General features: G+C 49.2%; 8 protein-coding genes across 8 annotated transcripts; 3 read left to right on the top strand and 5 right to left on the bottom strand.

Annotated features, from left to right (window-relative positions):
• Positions 1 to 3212: 3212 nt before the first annotated feature.
• F5B22DRAFT_662695 (uncharacterized protein) lies at positions 3213 to 5042 on the bottom strand. The gene is made up of 3 exons (XM_047980466.1): positions 4281 to 5042; positions 3782 to 4209; positions 3213 to 3725 (listed from the first exon to the last, which is right to left on the bottom strand). The coding sequence occupies exons 1-3, from the start codon at positions 4949 to 4951 to the stop codon at positions 3625 to 3627; spliced, it is 1200 nt and encodes a 399-aa protein (XP_047824927.1). The 5' UTR covers positions 4952 to 5042; the 3' UTR covers positions 3213 to 3624.
• An 870-nt stretch (positions 5043 to 5912) lies between these two features.
• On the bottom strand, positions 5913 to 7150 carry F5B22DRAFT_576857 (uncharacterized protein). Its single transcript, XM_047973213.1, has 2 exons — positions 6869 to 7150; positions 5913 to 6800 (listed from the first exon to the last, which is right to left on the bottom strand). Exons 1-2 carry the CDS (start codon positions 7038 to 7040, stop codon positions 6079 to 6081), a joined length of 894 nt encoding a protein of 297 aa, XP_047824926.1. The 5' UTR covers positions 7041 to 7150; the 3' UTR covers positions 5913 to 6078.
• Positions 7151 to 9157: 2007 nt separating this feature from the next.
• On the top strand, positions 9158 to 9695 carry F5B22DRAFT_652485 (uncharacterized protein; the record flags this gene model as incomplete). Its single annotated transcript, XM_047979615.1, has 2 exons — positions 9158 to 9253; positions 9357 to 9695. The coding sequence occupies 2 exons, from the start codon at positions 9158 to 9160 to the stop codon at positions 9693 to 9695; spliced, it is 435 nt and encodes a 144-aa protein (XP_047824925.1).
• A 398-nt stretch (positions 9696 to 10093) lies between these two features.
• On the top strand, positions 10094 to 11669 carry F5B22DRAFT_640458 (uncharacterized protein; the record flags this gene model as incomplete). Its single annotated transcript, XM_047977857.1, has 2 exons — positions 10094 to 11575; positions 11637 to 11669. 2 exons carry the CDS (start codon positions 10094 to 10096, stop codon positions 11667 to 11669), a joined length of 1515 nt encoding a protein of 504 aa, XP_047824924.1.
• Positions 11670 to 11949: 280 nt separating this feature from the next.
• On the bottom strand, positions 11950 to 13477 carry F5B22DRAFT_576885 (uncharacterized protein). The gene is made up of 5 exons (XM_047973214.1): positions 13459 to 13477; positions 13040 to 13391; positions 12862 to 12950; positions 12681 to 12788; positions 11950 to 12600 (listed from the first exon to the last, which is right to left on the bottom strand). Exons 2-5 carry the CDS (start codon positions 13293 to 13295, stop codon positions 12274 to 12276), a joined length of 780 nt encoding a protein of 259 aa, XP_047824923.1. The 5' UTR covers positions 13296 to 13391; positions 13459 to 13477; the 3' UTR covers positions 11950 to 12273.
• A 509-nt stretch (positions 13478 to 13986) lies between these two features.
• On the top strand, positions 13987 to 15745 carry F5B22DRAFT_640457 (uncharacterized protein; the record flags this gene model as incomplete). Its single annotated transcript, XM_047977856.1, has 6 exons — positions 13987 to 14236; positions 14318 to 14353; positions 14562 to 15011; positions 15098 to 15126; positions 15244 to 15331; positions 15477 to 15745. The coding sequence occupies 6 exons, from the start codon at positions 13987 to 13989 to the stop codon at positions 15743 to 15745; spliced, it is 1122 nt and encodes a 373-aa protein (XP_047824922.1).
• Positions 15746 to 16521: 776 nt separating this feature from the next.
• On the bottom strand, positions 16522 to 17270 carry F5B22DRAFT_652482 (uncharacterized protein; the record flags this gene model as incomplete). Its single annotated transcript, XM_047979614.1, has 2 exons — positions 16522 to 16880; positions 17075 to 17270. The coding sequence occupies 2 exons, from the start codon at positions 17268 to 17270 to the stop codon at positions 16522 to 16524; spliced, it is 555 nt and encodes a 184-aa protein (XP_047824921.1).
• Positions 17271 to 17960: 690 nt separating this feature from the next.
• On the bottom strand, positions 17961 to 21637 carry F5B22DRAFT_652481 (uncharacterized protein; the record flags this gene model as incomplete). Its single annotated transcript, XM_047979613.1, has 3 exons — positions 17961 to 21010; positions 21074 to 21267; positions 21369 to 21637. 3 exons carry the CDS (start codon positions 21635 to 21637, stop codon positions 17961 to 17963), a joined length of 3513 nt encoding a protein of 1170 aa, XP_047824920.1.
• Positions 21638 to 21874: the final 237 nt, after the last annotated feature.

Raw genomic sequence — 21874 nt, 5'->3', positions numbered from 1 at the left:
CGCACTTATCTAAACTCCGCCCACACTATCCTTGATCGGGCTCGCTTTCGTACCCGAGGACCGGCTTCCCCATTCTTTGACAATTTGATATATTGAGTCTTAGCGCCAGCAAACCATTTTTCATAGCCACAGCAACCCAGGTTTCGAGCATGGCAGTTGCTAGCGCAACACTAGACTTGTGTTTCCACGTTCCGTTCCATCGTATATTTACACTAGTACGTGAATGCACTATTGGTGTCGTAAGTTCCTTCTCGCCCCATTTCTATAGTTCAGAGGTAGATAAGGCCTTATTTCCATTCACGATGGCGCACGCGAGGTTCGCAACATGTTGTCTTCTATCATAGGATAGGTAAACAGGCTCTTGGGGCCCAGAAGATCTTTCTGGCACATAGCCTCTTTAATTCATCATATGTGCATATATGCTGTGCCGCATTGAGGCAGCGCTTATGCCGGCATTTGTTGTCTGGCAGGCCAACAGCATAAGTAGACAGGTAGCTAAGCGCAGTGGTGTGCGCACCGCGAAGTGCTTATCTTATGTAAGTCACTAATTAGCTGTACGTAGTAGGCTATAGTAAGACTAATAATTTCCCGTCGAGATTCAGGTGTTTTCCCTACGTGTGCTTGCATGTGTTTGGAGATGCGTGAATACCCTCCTCATGATGAGCCATATGTGCTATTTTGTGAGCATCTCACTGTTTCTCATCCGGCACGTATAGATAGGCATTGGGATTCACCGAAGGAAACACCTTGAAACCCAAGCTGAGAGGAATTATGAGCCACAGATTACGTGGGGCTTACCTGCGTCTAATAGGTTCAATGATGCGAGTGTCCTGCATGAATCAAATTTTAACACCACACACCACCCCCGAGGTTAAGTAAGCTGGGGCTGTTTTAAACGATTTCTGAGCCACGATGTAGAGGACATATGTATCGCTCATTGGCCGCTCGCCAAACAGGCCTTGTACCTCTACTACAATAGTGTACATCTACCCTACATACGTCACCAGAACACTTATGTCAACCACCTAGAGATCTTAGTTCTTTATAGGCCCGGTGCTTGTTATAACACTCACTGCAACCAATGATGATGGCGATTCGAGGGGCATAGGTCACCCGAGTCTAGAGAGACAGATGAATATACATTTCAACAGGCATTCCCTCCCTCCCCATGTTAAATGAGAGGGTATTCTGAAGTTGAATTGAAAGACAAAGTAAATTCCGATTTGCGATCTATTACGAACTCAGTATTCCTTGTCCGCACTATACCACTCGATTCAGTATGTTTCGAGTGCTCGCAGGCCGATTTAGAGCTTATGAAATCTTGGCACGGTCTCGGTTACCTAACGTAGAAGATATCAAAGCAGAATACAAGAGATAAGTGCCGCCGAGTTGATGTTGTTATAGGAGTCAATGACAACATTCAGGTAAGTGTATGACATGTCAAAAGCTTACCGCACAGCAGGCAGCACATTTACCCTTCAAAGACTCAAGGACGTTGGGGGGAGGGATCAACCATAAAAGCTCAGTATACTTATTCAAAATTACAATCATTGTTACAATGGAGCAGACAAATTGAGCATACCTTTTTCGCAACTAATATCTTGTGGATTTTCAGTAAAAACATTGTGAATATTCAAAAGTGAGCCATAAGATATGTGGACATACTTAACAGAAATGATATCAAATTGCTGGAGCGCCACTACCGACATAGCCGTACAACATATTTCTCAACGAGATTGTTAGTGCATGGCGGCGGGACTCTTGTCGTTTTCTGTAGATTGAGTGGTGATGCCAATATAACCCCCACGCAGGTGGTGCTGAGTGACGCGACAATCTTCACGGCGATAACAGGAATATGCTCGAATGCATACAGTTTGGGATATTTTATGATTCACGAGGTAGATACAGACTTATAACAATTTGTAGAAGTGAAGATCGTAGTTAGCCCCAATAGTAGAGTATAGCTATCTCTAAGGTAATTAAGGGATATCCAAATTTGACATCACTTGATTGTTGGCTACTAAGAATGGGGCACAGATAGCTTCATATATATTGGTGACTCGGCACGGAATAGGACTTGGTGATGCGGTAGGCCTAGGAGGGTCCACCAGGAGGTATGCCATTATTCCAAGGCCCGAAACTAACGCTTAGAATCGAAGCTATTCAAATTGTACTAGTTGTTACTGCTGTCGGATGGCTTGAATGTCAAGTCGAATCCCCTTGTGCCATGTGACCGAACTTAGTCTACTTGTATACACTTAGGCTGATACCCCTAGCCTCTGAGATGGGACAACATGTCGGATTTGTGAGGGTCGAATAGTTGCCAATTCAATAAGATTGAGACTAATTATCTCATTCAATCTGGGATCTGTAGCTTAACCCACAATTACAGCATGCTCTGTGGCGCTTCACCACTTCTTGTGCTTCCTCAATGTATACAATCTTGTATTCAAAATTGCCTTTCCGAAACTCGCTGAGGCTGATAAACAGCCTTCCACTTAGGTGACCTTCAACTCTGTGCTACAATTATTCTATTGCTTTTCCCAACTTGTTTATTTATCCAATACAGTAAGGCGTCTGGCTTCGCATACGTGATGGATTGATCAGTTTATCACAGCGATGAATCAATAGTATCTCTCTAGAGTAGCTTCATTGACCGAATGGCAATTATAGAACAACCGCGATATCTAACAGTATTTTCCCACGCGCTTAACACCTTCGTATGGCCAGATAACCAATAGAAATGAGACAGTCCTAGCAGATTATTACGTAGAGCGCCAACATAGCCCCTAGTCTTCTTAATCATTGTTCAAGTTGCTCTCACCGAATGATGTCGAGGAGATTGGTCACCCGCCTACCTTGGTCGTTTATCGGTCTGTTTCTTTATGTAGTGCACCAGGCTGAGTGGCTTCGGCTAAATGACAAAGTCATTGGTTAATCACAGTGATAACTCGATAGTGTCCCCCTTGAGTAAACATCGATCTAAAACTAGGTATAGTAGCTACATTATACCTATCAATCTTCATTTAGGCAAGTCAGATTCCCAGTTGCGCTGCAATCCTTCCTGTTTCACATGATCATTACGTGATCTGCATGTGGCGGTGAACCGTCAGCTTCGTCTCACGCATTCAATGCTAAAGGAACTAAAGGTCAGATTGGGCGGCCTCAATGTTTCTCATATTCTCTCTACCTAAATCGGTCTACGAAACAGTAGGAGACTTGACTGGACATGTAGGACTACATATCAATTGTGACAGGCAATGTCAGCTACACAATGCGAGCTCCGTTCTAGATCCATGGAAGTTCTTGTATTATGCCCAAGGTCCCTTCACCACTTAGTTGGTGCCTAAGGAAAATCCAACAATTGTGAGCTTAGCCTATGGATAGTTGAAGCTGGCAAGGGCCAAGCCATCAAAGGTTCACTCTAGCGCAGCGAGTGTCCAATATAGAGAGCGCGTGAGGTTGAGCTGATTACATATTAACAATTACGAAGTGCTGGAACTTTCCGAACCTGGCTCCGTAATTGAAGATATCAAATACACACCATTCGCCCTTTCCTGTGGTAATTTATCAGAACTCAGAGCACAAAGCAGACTTTTCCAATTCCAAAATCTGGCTACTCAATCAAACCCAATCGTTATCAGTAGCCGCCTGCGTCTGACCTCCGTTATTCAGTCGCGACGAGGACAATTGCTGATCGTTATTTCCTGTAGGCCAGGGACGCGCTACTCTACCATAAGTAAAGAAACGTATTCTTGCTCAGCGGTCTCTGATGACTCACGTGGTCTTCCGTCCGGGTGCCCGAATTTAACGTACATAGAGGGGCGCATCTCTCTTGACCTGGCAACCCACCGAAGCGTCTCAGTATGCACTTCCGCGTTGGCTACGGACCCCATCCTCCGCTGCCGAGCCTGCGCCAATTCTATCGCTATAAGTCTCCAGTCCATGTGTTTATACCATAAAGGCGGCTTCGTGCTGCCACCCCTGAGCCCAATATCGTATTCGAGGAGATAGCGACATACCGAGGCCGCCCATATCCAGTACCGTCGATCTTGAGCGAGGAGAAAACGGTCAACGCCGACGTTACCGTCATTACCGTAATTAACCTTGTAAAGCAGCTCTACGACAGCTTGAGCGCTGGGATTCCGGTTGTGCTTGTAGTACCACGGTATCACCTCCTGCCTATCAACCTCATCCTCAAAAATGAGGCTTAATGCAGTCAGCGAACAAGCAGATCCTATAACGTCGATGGAGGAAGCGGGGTAGGAGACTTAGCATACTATAACGACCAGAGAACCTCGTCACCCTTTGTGTTTATACCATGCTCCAGAAAAGGAGCAACATACTGATCTGGCTGATCTGGGTACGGGGCGTACCTGCGTATATAATCCAGCTGCTGATCTAGTAGTTTGTAAGTCGGATGCTCACGCGCAGAACTACATTCTCCTCTATCCCATGGTATCGATCTCTCGCCGGCATTCATTCGCGTCACTTTAGCAAGTTGCCTGTTGCTGTCAAGACATGCGGCCAGCATTGCCGTCGGACACCCGTGCTCCACGGCCTCGTCCACAACTAGGTCACACATCTTGACGCCCTGGTCGAGGAGAAGCGCGACGATTTCCCGGCTGTTGTACTCGATGGCACGGTATAGACACGGCTCGACGGTCGCCATGGGATATTCGGGCGGGCCGTGGGGTAGCGAGTGGTTGGGCAAGTCCCGCCAGCAGAGCAGCAACATTTGGAACCGGTTGAACTTATTAATCTCGATAGCGGCCATCAGGCGTTTCATGTACGGGTGATCCATGTAGTATTGGTATTCGACATCAGGCATGGGCAACTTGGCTCGGTCTGTTGGGCGAAAGGGCGCTCTGACCGGTACCTTATTTTCCGGAAAGTCTTTCAACGCTTCCACCGTGTCCAGTGGTTTTCCCCTCTTGTTTTCGTCGTTCATGATGTTTGTCGGGTTCACTGGTCATGCAAAAAAGGGTTGACTACCTGGGTGTGTAATGGATTCGCTCCCCTCTAGCAAGCGTGAAAGGGTGTAGGATGTGATTGTCGTCTGGCAGCGATTTTAATGTACTGATGCTTTTGGTTATGTTAGTTGCGTATTGCGTGCTGTGCTATTTCTGCATCTTGAATGCCTGGAGTCACTTAGCGCATACATTTTCTCTCTCCTGAATCTTTTAACAGTGTTCAGAGTGAGGCCTAAAGCATACTATATCTCTACCCAGGTGGTTAGCATGCACAAGCAAGAAATCTTCAGGTTCATGTAAATTTATCAAATATATGTGACGGTTCCGGTGGTGGACGAAAGGGTGACTGGCTGTAAGTCTTGGGAAGAAAACATACCATGCTTGGGAGCCTGGTGCTAGCACTGTTGATTATTATAGTAACGAGGTGTGAATGATGATGTTGTAAAGGAATAGAGAAGATAGGCAATCATGATGGCAGTCAGGCGTGACGGTACACAGCGAGTTCCTCTGCCCGTTTGATAGTCTGTAGGTTTATATATATAATATACTTCCCAATGAAGGTTACCATACAGCTTCTTCGATTGATTTCCCGCCTCGCTCTTTCTGGAAAGCTAGCAATCTTGCCCAATATGAATAGGGATGATGTTGCACCTAAGTATGGGCTACGGCGAGATAGAAAAGAAGATATAGTACTGGTAGGGTGATTATATGCTACTTCGGCCTAAGATGTTTAAGCGCTGAAAATAAGCTTTGCGGTGATGCATCTGGGAAGCCGTCGTCGAGCCGGGTTGGGTCTTCCTTGTCCAAGTTTACACCAATTCTTCTTCATGATTCCCTGTTTATCTGCTGTTGAAGAAAATGGTCTTTGGGAAGTGGCCACTCGTTAGCGCCCAGGCGAACTCAGTTCCGAAGGCTTTAGTGAAAGCAAGGAAGTCACCGTTAACAATTCATAAATAGTATCTTGGTATTACTGGTTCTTCTGCATGCTAAATCTGAATCATATGTGTATATACATGTATCTATACTCTATATGGGTAAGTCTATTGTCATTAAATATCTGCGATGTCCATACTATTAGTAGGTAGACGACTGTAAACGTCAACCCTCATGCTTTCTCATCCATCGCCATAGCCTGTTTCCAGCACCGGAGGATAGTAGCCCAGTACTGCTCTGGGTGCATGCGCATATGTCCCACATGGGGCGAGCCCTTGAACTCTTCTAGCACCGTGCTATATCCTTTATTCCTGGCATTAGCAGCCTGTTCTTCAAGGTCCTCCCAGTGTATCAGGTCGTCTTCTTTCGAATAGCAAAACAACCTAAGCGCCTTCGGGGTCGCGTAGCCGTGTTCGGTGAATATCCGAGCGCTGTGCACGCCTGACGGCTCAATGCCCACGGCTATCGCGAGATAATTCATCAGGGACAGGAAGGCCGCACAGAGGGCTTGCGTGAACTTGAAGGGCAGGGGAAACCACTTGGGAACGCCCATCGCCATTGCCCGGCTCCATCGCCAGACTTCGGAGGTAAAGTTCAAGCTACCCGGGGTCGAGTCCGAGACGCATAGATGGTGCGGCAACGCAGCGTCTTGACCGTGGCGTTCGCGGTATGCGTTCAATGTCGCCGCGGCGTAGATGCCGCCCGTGTTTGACATGATGTGCATAATGACCCGCTCAGACCCGTCATCCTTGGTGGGAAAGCACGTGTCAATGAGAGGGCGCATGGCCTCTGTACGCTGCGGGAGTAGTTGGGTTGTGGCAGCAAAGATCGGGTTGATTATGACCACAATCCTGGCTGAGGGGAAGAGTGCGTGATAACCTTCGGAGTATTTGGCTGTCTTGGGAGTTAATACATGCTATGTAACAGAGACAGAAGAGAGGAGATATGGAAAGCTCGCTTACCAACATGGCGAGGGCTTCCATCTCCCCACCCATATATCAGAATTGTGGTTGGGTCATTTGCTGTCGTCTTGCTCCTAGCATTCTCCAAATCTGAGCTACTCGTCTCATTCCGGATGAAGATGCGGTTTGAGATGGGCGCATAACCGGGGAAAGTTGGGGCTTTCGAAGCCATGTTTGACTTATATGTACCGGCTTAAGGTATGTTTCAGGTCATCAACGGAATAACGAACACCCAATTCACGGACTACGCCCGGTTTTCTTTTCAATCTCTGATTCAGGTATCACGGCAGATTATAAACAGGATGAGTGCTGCAGTGAACGAGGCTTCATTTAGGTCGGATCATATATCAATCATGACTGATACTCCTGGGGTCACGATCACAAGCTTCAATCTAGAGACTCAAGAACAACTCTGATGCCGAAATTGTTGATTTGTTGGCTTGTTGGGATCGTACCCCTGAGTCTAACGCATTAGTCGCGATGATACAGCGTGTCAGATCTAATCGATAAGCCCTAGGCCAGTATTGCCCTGTCTGCCCTGCCGAGGTTGGTGGGGTGGGTGGATAGGGCGGATCCAGCAGCGAGGATCCGAGGCAAGTCATCGTGTCCTGCTTCAACAAGTCCTTAACGAAGCGATTTGAATTGACGCGCCAAGTATCGGAGTACAGCGGTCTCCATAACCCAGATAGACGCCCCATTCTCGGTGCCCTGGAGCTGTTCTCACTAGGTATCAGTATCGGTAGTGCGGATAATCCTGAGTCTTCGCGTTGACTCTGGTACAGCTCAGCGACGTTACAATGCCAACCCTTTTAAGACCCGGCTTGCCGGCCGGTTGGCCGTTGGATTCTGCCGGTCACGCTGGACTGACGATTCACCGCTGACGCCGGCTTCAACCGCAAAACAGCCTCTATATAGCGCTGTGTAGATAGAGAGCGCGTGGGATGAGATGAACGTCAACTTGATCAGAAGATTGACCGTGGTAGGTATACTGTTTTATGCGATAGGAGAGCCACCGCTGGTGAGATGGCTGGCCATTGTCATCGTGTATTGCCTGACAATAGAAAGATGATGATCTCCTGACACCAGTTCGGTTGATGACCGTAGATCTCGGCCAAGCTTAGTTATGTAAGCACAACGGGGGTTGGCGAGCTCATTCCTCTGTTACAACCCTACAGTAGGGATCGGCATTGGGGATTCTGAGATGACTGCCGCGGAATGCAATGACGTTTTGAGACATGCTTCTCGTGTTTGTTGCCAAGACGAAGGGCACAGGGTGGGCATGTTCTGTCTTAGGTAATGACGTGCAGGCGACCGGGACGAATGCAGAATTCACCCTTGTGTAAGAGCTGTGAAACCAATTTGTGTTCCTTATTCCATTTAGATGATTGGGCTCTGTGATAGTAGCGCGAACAGATACATCATCTCATATTGCTCGGTACAAGTTCACCTCGCACCTGGTAACTCAATACGTCGTATTCTGCCCTTTTTTTAGGTACCCTAATTCTACTCCTTGTTGATGCCAAGACAACCCTGAGAGGCTTAGCTAAGATTAGATGATGCCGATTGTTTAAGTAGCGCGTCTCAAGGATAGAAACATTAAGTAAGTCCTAGAGCCCTATGCTAGCCTTTACAATAGACTTTAATTAGCAAGACGACTAGCTTGCCGCTTGTAGCAGTACCGCGTTTTCATAGTTATGTTTCTCTTATCCGAATGAGCGAATGTTGTCAATGTTGCAGAACTGAATGCATCGTTGGAGTAAGTTCTGGTGGAACGAGACGGCAGCAAGCCCTCCGCAAACTCCACCGCAAAACAACATTGACATAACGATTGAGGAAAAGATCTGTCGATGGTAATGAGATCTGCTAACTCCCTGGATTACATGTAGAGGCGTAGGACCTCGTAAAAAATGAAACGATGTGGGGGCCAAGGGACTTGGGCAGACTTGGATTTGAACCTGGAGTAGTGCTAGATCTAAGATTATAGTGAGCAATCCTCCATAATGCGAACCGAATGGTGTACATGTAGATCAATGAACAGGTTGGACACAGCTGACAACTAATTATAAGGCTGGCTGCGCTGTGCCGCATGGCAAATAAGCTTGTCCGTCTGGAACTACATATAAGAAGCTGAGAAGCTGCTCAAGCTAAAGGAAAGGGATACTAGTGTCATCGCAATCTCAAAACGTACACCATTCTCTGCTTGTTCTTTGTTTGCAGTCATTTCATCCTCACATACGACCTGCCATAATGTCTCTGTCATTGAAAGCTTGCGTCGCCGTCCTAGCCCTGATGGCTGGACCCAGCTTCGTAGCCGCAAAACCATGCTCAGGAACACCGACCCCAACACCGACGCCGTGTGTTGAGCCTCCCAACCAAACCACCGGGGTACGTATTGCCCAAGTCTTTGATGTTCGGCTTTATAGACTATGCAGTCGCATGGTACAACAGCGGAGAGTGCGTCGAGAATCCATGCTAACGAGTCGTGAAGTACCCTGACTACGACCTCTTCTGCAAATGTGACGCGACTCAGGAGAAGGCCTGGGGCAACCCTTACCTAGGTCTCGTGCGATGCGACACGACCTGCACACCCGCGAAGGCAGAACAGCGAGAAGAGCACAACGACGCGGCCACCTCGCTTTCGGACTGCATGAACGCGTGCACTGGCAGCTTCGAGAAGGCGAAGCGCCAAGACGACGACTACTGGTTTTGCCACGGCGTCAACTTCAGGCAAGGAGAGCTTTGCGAGTTCATTGGAACCTTGGGCGAGAGGACATTCGAGGCAGGGTCAGGCACGGACTGCTTCTATGTTGATGGCCTTGACGGTTAAGGGATGAACCGTTTGACGATAGATTTGTACATGACGTGATCCCTGTGCGCATGTTCGGATCGCTGGCTGCATTGCAGTGGCTGGGATGGTATATATTTAGATCAACTTGTAACTAATGAAATTAGCACCTGTTCATGTCTCTTACCTGGTCCAATACACTTCAGCTGTAACATCACGTGATTATGTCTCTGAGGCTCATCAGCTGCTTGGCGTCTGGCAGTGCTTCTCCGCGTACCGTTCAGTCCCCAACTACCTATACATCCCCTTCCCCTGAATAACTGTTCGCATCTCACCTACATGTCTATAATACCATCCCTGCACATGCCTTTCGTGGTAGGACATTTCTCTTAGAATCTGCTGGTGGCACGTGGAATAGGTACGAAACTCAGTTAAATGAGATGTCCGCGCCACTCATCTGCGGCTTATGCGGCGTGGATAGTCGCAGGATCAGCCCAGACCACAACCCATGGTCCAGGTACTACCGGGCGATATACTGCGTAGGGCTGGAGAGTCAGGAACCGCAGCTGTCGGGACTTACCTTCCACCGCCGCGGGGATGAGATCGAATACCTCCCGCCTAAGGCCTATCAGCGATTTGATGACGAGGGCCTTGATCCCCTGTCATTGATCACTATTCGAGGCTTCCGCCCGCCAGGAGCCCTTGAGCTTCAGGAAGATGCAAGTTATGCCTGGGGATTTCGATTCCATGATTCCTGCTGGAAGCTAGTTGAGCAGGCATCCGCGCCAGACCCGGTCAACCTCAAATTGCTGTGGCGTATCTTACTCTCCGTGCCACATACAGCAACCCTTCCTCTCTGGGGGCACAATTTCGGCGGCCTATATCTTGGGAGCAGAAGGGATTATCCCAGGGGGAACAACTTTGTAATTATAGGTTCTTCGTCGAGTCTCATCATCCCGAGCGCATATCGTGACCCGCTCGAGGTCCCCGAGCTGACGACTCGACTTGCTCAACAACGAATAAAGACTGGTGATACAGCATCGTTAAATGCAAAACCCATATGTCTCACAGCCTCCTCAACTAGGTCCCTCGACCCATTCTCTGTCCTGCCAGTAGAGCTGAGAGAAATCATCCTGACATATGTAGCTACCGAGGATATTTTGTCTTTTCGCCTCTCATCGCGTGTGATAGCCGCCACCCGCCTCTCCCAGTATTTCTTCCAGAGTAGATTCTGGGCTCGTCGCGAATTGGACTTCTTTTTCGATGCTTTCTTGCTCAGCCCAGCTGAGAAGGCTGGCATTGATTGGCGGGAGCTTTATCGGTCCTCGAAAGCACGCATCAAGTATAATATGGTTGGCCTTGGAGAGCGAAACCGGCTTCGCATATGGAAGCAGACAGTCCGACCGCTGACGCAGGCTATTCATGAAATCACTAGACTGAGCGAGCTGAAGGGGAAATCGGAGTCAGACTGGCCCCAGGAGTTAGCAGACGGTGCTCAGGCTACGTGGACATCCATCGAGACATCCCAGTGCCTTGATCCCGAATTGGTAGGTGATATCACGCGCCAGTTATATCGAGCAGAAATTGAACTCCCCTCGTCGAAAATCGAGGCTATACATGTCAGTTTAATCGACTTCTTCGGCGTCAAATACATATCCGGTCTCGCCTTCGAGACAGAGCACGGCGAAGACATCGAGCTTGGCTACATCATGCCTGGTTCCGAAGAGCCTTTGCTTGTCGAGGCCAGTCTCGAGGGATTCCACGTTGCCGTGGATTACTGTGGCTTCAAAGCAATATCTCCCTATACAAGTCAGCATATGCAATCTGAATATCTGGATTGGGTCGGCGATAAAGAAGATTTGCCCGTTCGCACACTGAGGTGCAGTGAGGGTGCGGTACGGAGAATTAGGGCGACGTTTGATGTAAGACTGCTTCAATTATCTCTCCAGGTTAGACGTAGGTTGATATACTAAACTATCGCAGGGATTTAGAATGCAATCACTCCATCTACCATAGTCGGACATTTGCACGTGAGACTTTCGCACACGTAATAGCAAGGCAGGCTATACATTCCGACAGCGCATGTTGCACTCTCTTCAATCCCCAGCTGTGATAGGCTTACAAGATGCCGATCTGTAAGCTCCGTTCCTTCATGGCAGTGCCATATTCGGCCAACACTCCAACGGGTATTGATGTCGTCAATTACCCAGGTTGGAATACTTGCTATTCAGTGACGTGAGGAAGCCTTGGGACAATCGTACTGACTGTGAGTCGATAAATATGTAGTTACTTATCTGTGATTAGCGGTACGAACTCTCTCTATATATATATATTAGGAGAGTGTAGGATAGTGTGGTACGCGTACATTCGAACATTTCACCTAGAGTGCGAATAAGCCAACTCGTTATGTCTGATATTGGCTTCCGAGTGAACAACTAAAAAGACTTGCTCACTCAAAATCTGTTGCCAATAACACCACTGACAACGTGGTAAGTAGGGGTAACTTGATAGAAATAATGTCTATTTGTAGTTATACAAGAACTTTATAGGACATTCGAATAACATTCTAGGGCAGGGGTTCAGACTCTTAATGACTAACAAAAATCATGACTTAGTCTCCTTAGCATTCTTGGGCGTTCACGGTGACTTCCAAACGATTTCTATCGTCGATTAGTGCGCCCCAAATGAGACCATTACCACCCGGAGTATGACAATGATGGTAGATATATCGTGCGTACTGCCCGAAAATATTGCAGGGGTGCGGGCCACTATCAGTATCCGCATTGTTGCACCAGAATATGCCAGTATACCAACTGCAGCTGATCCGTCCACAGCCATGCGGCTTGTTGCTACACATGACTGTGTCAGGTAATCCCTCCAAGCCAAGAAATCCTCTCATAAGGGCTTTACGCGAGATGGGAGCCTTGAAACATCGGAGCTTCATGGTCTAGGTACATAGCCATGCAAGTTAGGGCATTCTTTTCGGTGATTCCATGAGTTGTATTGATTGTGTGCTACCTGACTTACCTCGAATGGAATGTATTTAACTTGTTCAGAGACTAGATTCTCGGCGTCGAGGGCAAAACCGGGCATGTAGTCAGCTCCTTTGATTTGTTTCATCTGAACAATTACATCCTCAAACGCATCATTAATTAGCGTCTTGCGTTACGGAAGCATGAGGTTCGTGTTAGCTTTACTTGAATTGTACCCGTGAAGACTTGATCTTGGTCAAAATCTTCGAATCCACTCCACTGGATGTCGCTGTACGAATAGTTGCTAGGGATGTCGGCATGGAAACTTGAGCCGTGGGTCAGCCCGGCCTCCTATCAAGAAGTGAGAATTAGTCTGGTCGACCTGATCACTGTGTTGGAATCTAGCACCCATACCTGAGGGACAGCAGCTGCCTAGGCTGTCGTGGAAAGCAGGACGAGGTAGAGAGACATCATTTTGCCGGCTAGATGAGTGCACAATACGTAATGGAAAGTAGTGGAAGGTATGTCGTCGTACGTGAGGAAGAGTACGACTTGGTAAGTATGCTCGAGCTATTGATACGCCGAATAATGAATTATGGGCGAGTTGGGATGGAGTGGTAGACGACGGTGTCGAAGGGAAGAAGTCCAGATATGATTCATCTTCTACCATCAACACGTCCTCCTCTCGATGTGGCTACCCTTCTATGCTCCTTCCTGCTGTGCTCCTCCTTCTTGCTGTCCCGCCCTTGGGAACTGAAGAAGGTACCTGATGAAATGCAAAAGTCAACGCTAATGCCACTTTGGCACTATCGCAATATTTCAGCAGTACCTACCTCACCGGCGTCAGGGTAGCGGCAACTTTGGCAAGACCTAGGGACCTCCAGTTCACTCATACAAGAAAGAAGAAACACCAATACCTCTAACTATAGGTAGGTACCTACGTAGGTACTTTCTACAGTAGGGGCACATGTACTTGGCCCTTGAAAGTGCATGCATTGTTATACCTATACTGTATCTACGCAACCCGTTAATCGTTGATCCGCATTGCCATATCAAAACGAACTTGAAAGGACTTGGGCACTTGTGCTAAGAGTGTGTGGGTTGTGGGATACTGAAATACTTGGGGTGCACCGAGATCGGCGCTGGAATGTGAATCATCCCACCTGGATAACCCGTCGCGGGGAGGGCTGCCCCGCTATAAAGTTGCTGAAACAACTGCGCATCAACGGGTATTAGTGGGATAGGTAGGTTGACTTTGACAAACAGCGACAGTTCGCTTCATCAGTATTGTGCGGTTTCGTTCAATTCCCTTTCTCAACGTTGTTTGCATCACCAATATCATTCGAAACCACGAAACCGCCATGGCTCCCACAGTCCTTCACCTGCGTCATGAGGACAAGCCGCTTGAGCATCGGTCCGCTCTCACTCCCACCACGGCCAAAGCTCTTCTTGATGCCGGCTACACAGTGAATGTCGAGAGGAGCCCTGCGCGCATCTTCGACGACGACGAGTTTTCCTCTGTTGGCTGCTCGCTCGTTCCTACCGGCAGTTGGCGCGAGGCCCCCGCCGACCACATCATTGTCGGCCTGAAGGAGCTCCCCGAGGAGGAATGTAAGTGGCAGACCCGTTGTTACCCATTCTGAAGACGACCGATTGGCTGATCAATTGCCCTCTTGTTGACGCAATGTACAGTTCCTCTCAAGCATGTCCACGTGCAATTCGCCCACTGTTATAAGGGGTCAGTATATCCCACTTCCATACTTCAATTCGACCCGATCTATTCAGGGAGCGAGCCATCATTCTTGGCACAAGAGGCTAACTGACTTTCCCGTAGTATGCCTCCCTAATACCATCTCTGCTACCATCCCATTCAACATTTTGGCGATTCCACCGAGATAACTTAACCACGATGGACATTTTATTTACTTTTCATCAGGCCAGGGTGGTTGGGAAACAGTGCTTGCCCGCTTCCCCCGTGGTGGTGGAACGCTTCTAGACCTGGAGTTCCTCCAAGACCCTAATACCGGTCGCAGAGTGGCAGCTTTCGGATACAGCGCAGGTTTCTCGGGGAGTGCTCTAGCTTTGAAGAACTGGGCCTGGCAGCAGACCCATCCCGCTACCGAGCCGCTCCCCGGTGTTGAGAGTTACCCTAATGAAGATGCGCTGATCGCCGATATCAAGGATGGGCTCGAGGCCGCGCGAGCCAAGGCCGGACGCTTACCTCGCGTAATCGTTATAGGTGCTCTGGGACGCTGTGGTCGTGGAGCTGTCGACATGTGTCTCAAGGCGGGCATTCCGGATGATCAAATTATCAAGTGGGATATGGCAGAGACTGCCAAGGGAGGCCCATTCCAGGAAATTCACGAGAGTGATATATTTGTCAACTGTGAGTTTGTCATAACTTTGAATTTCATCCCCTCAGCAAACCTCAAGATCTTCTCAATGATCATCATACTTACATCGCTGTGATAGGCATTTACCTGACATCTAAGATACCCCATGTGAGTCATGTCATGTGTACGAGGGGTAGAAACGAAAATTTCTGCTGGATATTCGATCTAACCTCGTAAATCCTTACTGGCCTCCATTAGGGTATGAACTAATCTTTTGGACAACAGTTTGTAAACCTGGAATCCTTGAAGAAGCCAGGACGAAAGCTTACAGTCGTCTGTGACGTGTCAGCCGATACTACAAACCCTAACGTTCGTGCACCCCTGTCCTTTTTTTGTTCCGGATTGTTCATCACTAACTTCGTACTTAGAACCCTGGTAAGATATACATAATAATCATACATCAGCAGAATATTAGCATTTATACTGTCGATGTGAATTCTGTCCAGTTACTAACATAGATGCCAATTCAGTTCCAATTTATACCGTCGCCACCACATTCACAAAGCCCACGGTCCCTGTGGAGGGCCTTGAGGGCGAGCCGTTAAGTGTCATAAGCATTGACCATCTCCCTTCGCTATTACCACGGGAGTCATCAGAAGCCTTCAGCAACGACCTTCTACCCTATCTACGTAAGCTCAATGACTGGCAGAATGACCCTGTCTGGGCCGGTGCGAAGAAGCTATTCGACGAGAAGGTCAAGACGCTTCCTAAGGAAGCATTGAATTAGAGTACTTTTCCTAAATGGACATGACCCATGAGTTAGAGGAGCTGAAGGAGATCAGAAGACCTGGATAGATATGATACTACGGAAGAGAAAAGATATGGGAAATTTCCTAGAAATGAAATAAAAGGCTACGTTGTCTTCTCTATTGCAATGAAAAGGCAATACTTTACAGGGTCTAAAAGATAAGAGGCGTCGGATTTTCCAAAAAAAGTATTAGGTAGAGCGAACACGCTAGATCATAGATAATTATCATCTGGAATTGTAAAAGACCAAATGTGCTCGTTGAGTTGCGACCGCGTGGAATTTAGAATAGAAAAGCTTACTTGAGGCTGATATAATAACGACTTTCTTTAGCTGTGAAAACGGGCTAAAACTTGAAACCGTGGGAATTAGGCCAATTTGGTCTTCTCTCTAGTAAACAATACTTTCATATGATGGGCGAAGGGCAGAGCGTGAATTTTTCTTTAAACTTTCTATGCCAATTAGCTCGCTGCCTATCTACGCAAACAAGCGCAAAACGAAAGGGAGGAAGAAATGGGAGTTGAAATGCAACTGAACTGAACTGAACTAAACTGAGAAACGCCGGCGATGCATATACAGTTGAGGACTAGGTACATAGGGTGAAACAAAAAACAATAGATAAATATACATAATCGTGGGGTCATAAGAAGGGAAAGCAACGATCCCCTTTTTTTCTTCCCCTTCTCTCTGTCCACCCTCTCGAAATCTGACCTCGCTCTGAGAACAAACGCTAGAGCGGGACCAAAAAACAGCACCAACTACCTCTTCTCCCCACCCTCCGTCGTCGGCGTAGATGTAGATGTAGAAGGCGGAGGATCCCGCCTTCGCACAGCGCCCCCAATGCGCTCCGGCCGCTCCAGCTTCTCGAGCTCCCGCCGGAGATCCTCCGGGTCGCGATCCGGCAGACCCCACCACTCGCGATGGAACTTCTCCTGCTCGAGCTTGCGGCGCTCCTTGCGCTCGCGCTCGCGGGCGCGCGTCATGCGGGCCGCGAACCAGTCCTCGCGGGCGCGGTCGTGCTCTTCGGGCGTCGCGTGCGCGAGCATGCAGTTGTTCATGGCGTGCGAGAGCGCGCGGCACGCGAACGGGACGCTGAAGGTGCGGCCGCGGGCGCAGTCTGCGAACGCTGTTTAAAGGGGACAAAAAAAAAAGATTAGTTCGTTGTTATTGATGATTTGGAAGGACTATCTATGCTAGGGGAGGAGATTGTTCGTATTTCTGGAGATGCGAAAGGGATTGTGAGAATATGTCTGTAGTAGGTGTATGGTATAGGAGCATAACCGGATCCCCCGTAGGTAAAACATAGCATACCTTTGATATCCTCCGCACAATGCGCCCTCACGCGCGCATTGAACACCTCCCGCACCTGCGCCTCCTGACTAGCGGATAGCGGCAGCGGGTTCCGCGACGGCATCGGTAGACGTTCTTCCTCCTCCTTCCTGCTCCCCGTCCCTCCTACTGGCGCCATCGTAATCGGTGTCGCTTGCGCTGCGGCTGCGACGGCCATGAGCCGGCCTTAGCTAGTGTCGTCTGGTCCAACTAGTTGGAATGGGTAAATATCGGTCGATATTCGCTCGTTTGGAGAATGCGCTCGTGGGAGTTAAGCGGGCAGGTATACAGAGGTGTGAAATCCGATTCAATTCGTCTCTGCGTCGCAGCACGTCGGCGTTCGGTGATTCCCAGCCGGAGCTTCGAACGCCCTAGCGCTTGGTCCGATCTTCCCTGCGAGACAGGCGTGGTTTGCCGAGAAGCTTAGGCGAATTCGGTCTACGAAGACGCCGTTCACGCAATTATTTTCGTCAATTCTTTGGGTGGCTAAGGGGTCCTGTACGGCGGTGGCTTGAGGGATCTTGATTATTTATTTCGCCGTTACGAGAGGACGATCTCGCCTTGGCATGGAAGCATCCTCATTGCTTTGGCACCAGAGCTCGAACCACGAAACGATACTGCCAATTCTCACCGCCAACCTTTCTGGGCACTGCGATACCCCTCGAAGAGAGTGGAAGATTATCTAGCCATAGCAATTTATACTGATAATTCAACGCAATACAAGGGGGAAAGATTAGAGACATAATCCCAATACCAATTATTGTACGAGGCACATTTATTGAAGTGTAATGAGTGGTATTGAGGACTCCACATAGGCTGTTATATGGGCTGGTACTGTCATTGTAAGACTACTACGACACCTAATAAGTTACTTTTCCACGATTGGTGTACTTGGCACCGTGCTCGAAACTGAATCATCCCTATCAATATCCAAGCTCTCCTTTTCTTTGCCTGGCTTCTTCTTGATTGCGAACCTCGAACCCCAGCCAACTGGCTTGTCCTTAGCTGACCGAGGGCCGCTGGTTGGTCCGATCAGAGGGCTACTATGCAAACTGTCATAGCTGCGGCCGAGGAACTGGGCGCTGTTATCTTCCGCAAACTCATCGAAGCTAGTGCGGTCTCCAGATACATTGCGATCGGAGCTCGTGACGCTGTTGGGCCCCTTTTTGCCGCCTAGTCCCCGTACTGAAGAAAAGCTGAACTTGGAAGAGCTTCCCTTACGTAGCAGTTTCCTGAGTCCGCTCTCCTGCTCCTTGACCCCAAGATTTCCTGCTAGGTCAGATAGCGCATGCGAAAACGGTTGTTCAAGGCTGAGGGATTCACGTGATTCCGTAATCGAAGGGGAATCAACCGAGAACGTATCTCTGGATTTGCGAGGATCTGAAGGAGACTCATCAAGAGAAGTAGTGCCCATATCAGAGACAGAAGTAAAGGATTGTCGAGGTTTTTTCTCCTTAGACTCCTTTTCCTTTTCTTTCCCTTTACCCTTAGACTTGTCCTTAGATTCCTTCGTTTCCTTATCTGATTCTCTTTCCTTTTCTACTTTTGGGCGAAACAGGCCGCCCATGAATGTAGGTGCAGCCGGATTTAGACGTTGACTTAGCGACTTGACTGGCTTGGTTCCAATAATGCCAACTTGACTGGGCGAGGCATGAAGTAGCTCAGAATCGTCCAAGATTTCATCGTCGGCATCAGCAAGAGTCGTCTTCAGCTGGGAAGGAGACCCATGCAGTGATGGCCTACGCGACGGGTTGCGCGATGCGCTCCAGGGGCTTTCCTCCGGAGCCCACAATCGGCTCTGTGGTTGCAACCCTCGACCCCATATAGAACCGCTATCCGTAGAGGGACGAGGAATCTCGGATGATGCTATTGAGAGAGGTCTGGGACTATTGGGATCGCGCTCCGAGAAAATATTGCTACCTAGACTACCTGTGTTTGTCGCAAGTCCGAGCCGTCGTGATGCAAGACCCCTTGGACTAGGTGCAGTAGTTTCCATTACCTCGGGTCTCGGTGGTGCACTGACTCGGTTGAACATGTTCCATCCAGCAGAGAAGCTGATCCTTCGCTTATTAGGGGCTGGTTCGCCATCTTCGGCCTGTCGGGGAAGAGACTGGCTCTCATTGGGTTTCAGTGTCCCCAGTGCTGGGGCCTCCGTTGTTTCTTTAGGGGCTCGATGGAGCCAGGGCAAGTTAAACCGAGTGCGGTGGGAAGCTTGGGTGGTCGCTGGTATTGGTGACGAAGACGTGCCAAAGTCGCCCCGGAATCCCCTCAGAGACCTGCGTTCACTATTCTCCCCAGTATATTGAGAAAATGGTAAATGTTGCGTGGAGCTTTGTGGGCTAGACATAAGACTAGGTGATCGGATCGAGGATGTTGGGGATTGCGCATCAAATTCGTGGCCCATACCGGACCCGAAGGTGTTATGGCGGGGCAAAAGAGACCCAGGGCTGGGAGGATCATCATCAAGGAGATCGTCGAGCATGCCAGCGGGTAAAAGAGACGTGGCAGTCGGGCTGAGAGGGGCACCACCCGTAAGAGCTTTGAAGCTCTCCTCGTCTAGAGGAGCTGAGAGAGGTAAGTTGGCATCCATGTAAGGCCCTGTGGCGAATGGTGATATAGTTGTCGACCGTGTTGCGGGAAAAGGTGATGGTGCACCATATTGACGATCTGTCGCCGCAAACGACTGGCCAGGAGAAGGAATCGCAACTGCGGATAGGGAATTGCTATTCCTGCTTCGTCTTTTGAGCTGATTTTGTGTTGCGAGATCAAAATCAACGCCGGATGAGTTGGCCTGGTTATACATAAAGGGGAGACCAGACTGGTGGGCCGCTGCTATCTGAGTCTGAAGTACACGCTCGTAGTCGTTGACCATCCGAAGCTGTCGATTGGCGGCGTACATCCGCCGTTGTAGGTCTTTCACCCGGATGTCCCAATTCCGTCTGATCTCGGCGTCTTTTTCTCGCCACTCCTCGCTCTCTTCTCCGCCAGGAAGCTTTTTCCGTTGGTCCTCTGCTTCTTTCAATTCTCTACCCTTCTCTTTCAGTTCGGCTTCTTCTTGAGCAAGATTCGCTTGGGCCTGGGCGATTTCCTGGCGAAGGTCTTCGCTTCGCGCCTCGCCTTGCTCCTGGGACTGGTCCCTTTCCTTCTCAAAACATCCCTGTCGCTTGTGCATAGATGCAATCTCCTTGTCCCATTTTGCCATATCCAGATGAAGTTTTTGTCGCTCTGCTTCCTTGTCCCGCAACAGCTTCTCCTTTTGGGTTTTCCTCTGCTGTGCACTACGCATGGCCCTCTCGGTTGACCCCATCTCGCGCTTCAACTTCTCAGTCGTATCGTCCTTCTCTTTTTGTACCCGCCTCTTCACCTTCTTCTCCTCAGCCAACTCCTCTATCAACTCTTTGTGCTCCTTTTCGTCCTTGGCAATCTGTAATTGAATTTCTTCAATATCTTTACGAATACTCTCGAATTTCGCTCCTAGCTCCTGCAAAGATTCCGCTGAGTGCTCCACTATAATGTCTTTCGCAGACTGCTCCATACTGGTTGTCGACGGAGAGTGCTTCCTCGTCAAAGTATTGCGCCTGCCAACTGTGTGGTTCAGATTCACATCGCGGGGAGACAGGGACGAGCTATCGGGGATGGATGCTGTTTCGACACCAGCCGCGGGTCCACGCGATGCTCCATCTTCCTCAGTGTGATCGTTAGGGGCGGCGATTTGTTGTTCATCGGGAGCGAAATTCGAAGGAAGGCGTCCATCTCCGAGCTGTGGTCGGCCATCTCTGTCGAATGTTCGCAAACGAATGACTCGACTACCAGCTTGGAAGTTGTTATAACCAACGGCGATGACTCGAATGTTGTAGTAATGATTCGGTTTTAGACCTGTCACGGTGATAGCCGTCTCTTGATTTGCCGAGTCACCGACTGAGATGTCAAATGTCAACGGTCCATCCTTTCAATCCGTTTCCGTAGGCTTTTATCACTTACCATTCACGCCATTCACCTGGATTGTAAATTTTGCGACCGGGCGAGTAGGTATGGGACGCGTCCAATTCAAGGTAGCCGCATCAGCGCGTATTCCAGCGAGTGAGACATCGGGCGCATCGGGAACTTCGACACCTAGAACACCAATAAGATCGGTCACGGACTTCCTTAGGGTCTGGACAGCGCGGTGGGCTAGCCTATGGAGAAGCAGCTAGGTTAGCTACGAGTGACTTGAGGAGAGGGGCTCAGGGTCGCAATGCGTAGGGCGTGAGGGGTGTGATGGGAGTGTTGCGCATACCACAAGACAGCGACACCGGTTAGAAGCATGTTGGCATGATATAAAATCAAGGCGTCGAGTCGCAGGAAAGCGGCGATGGCAATGGTTAGCTGATACACGCGAGCAAGCGTGGACTGGGCGACGCCTGGGGCGATGGCCCAGTAGAACAGGGCACAGCCGACAGCGACAATCAGATTGAGATGGGTGGTCTTCGGTTCAATGAGCCACCAGGCTAGGAGAGCACAGATGAAGAGAAACGTAGGAACAGCCGTCCATGGGGCCCATAACATAGCGACGTGGCCAGGTCGGAGGGGAGTGCTGGGCAGACTGGGGGAGGAGGTGCAGGGGGGCGCTGTAGCTGTGCTGTAGATATACCAGGCAGTTGTTCGCGTGGGCGGAAGGGAGAATGAAGGGGCAAAGTCAACAAAGAGAAGCACACCGGATGGCTACATGTGGATGATGATGGAAGGCGACCGAGGGACACACGACAGACAAGCTTGGAATAGGATGAAAATGGGAAATTTGTC

This window comes from Xylaria bambusicola, assembly GCF_022495145.1.
Source record: "Xylaria bambusicola strain CBS 139988 unplaced genomic scaffold F5B22scaffold_93, whole genome shotgun sequence".
Taxonomy (NCBI): domain Eukaryota; kingdom Fungi; phylum Ascomycota; class Sordariomycetes; order Xylariales; family Xylariaceae; genus Xylaria; species Xylaria bambusicola.
This window is presented reverse-complemented; position numbering and strand designations above follow the sequence as displayed.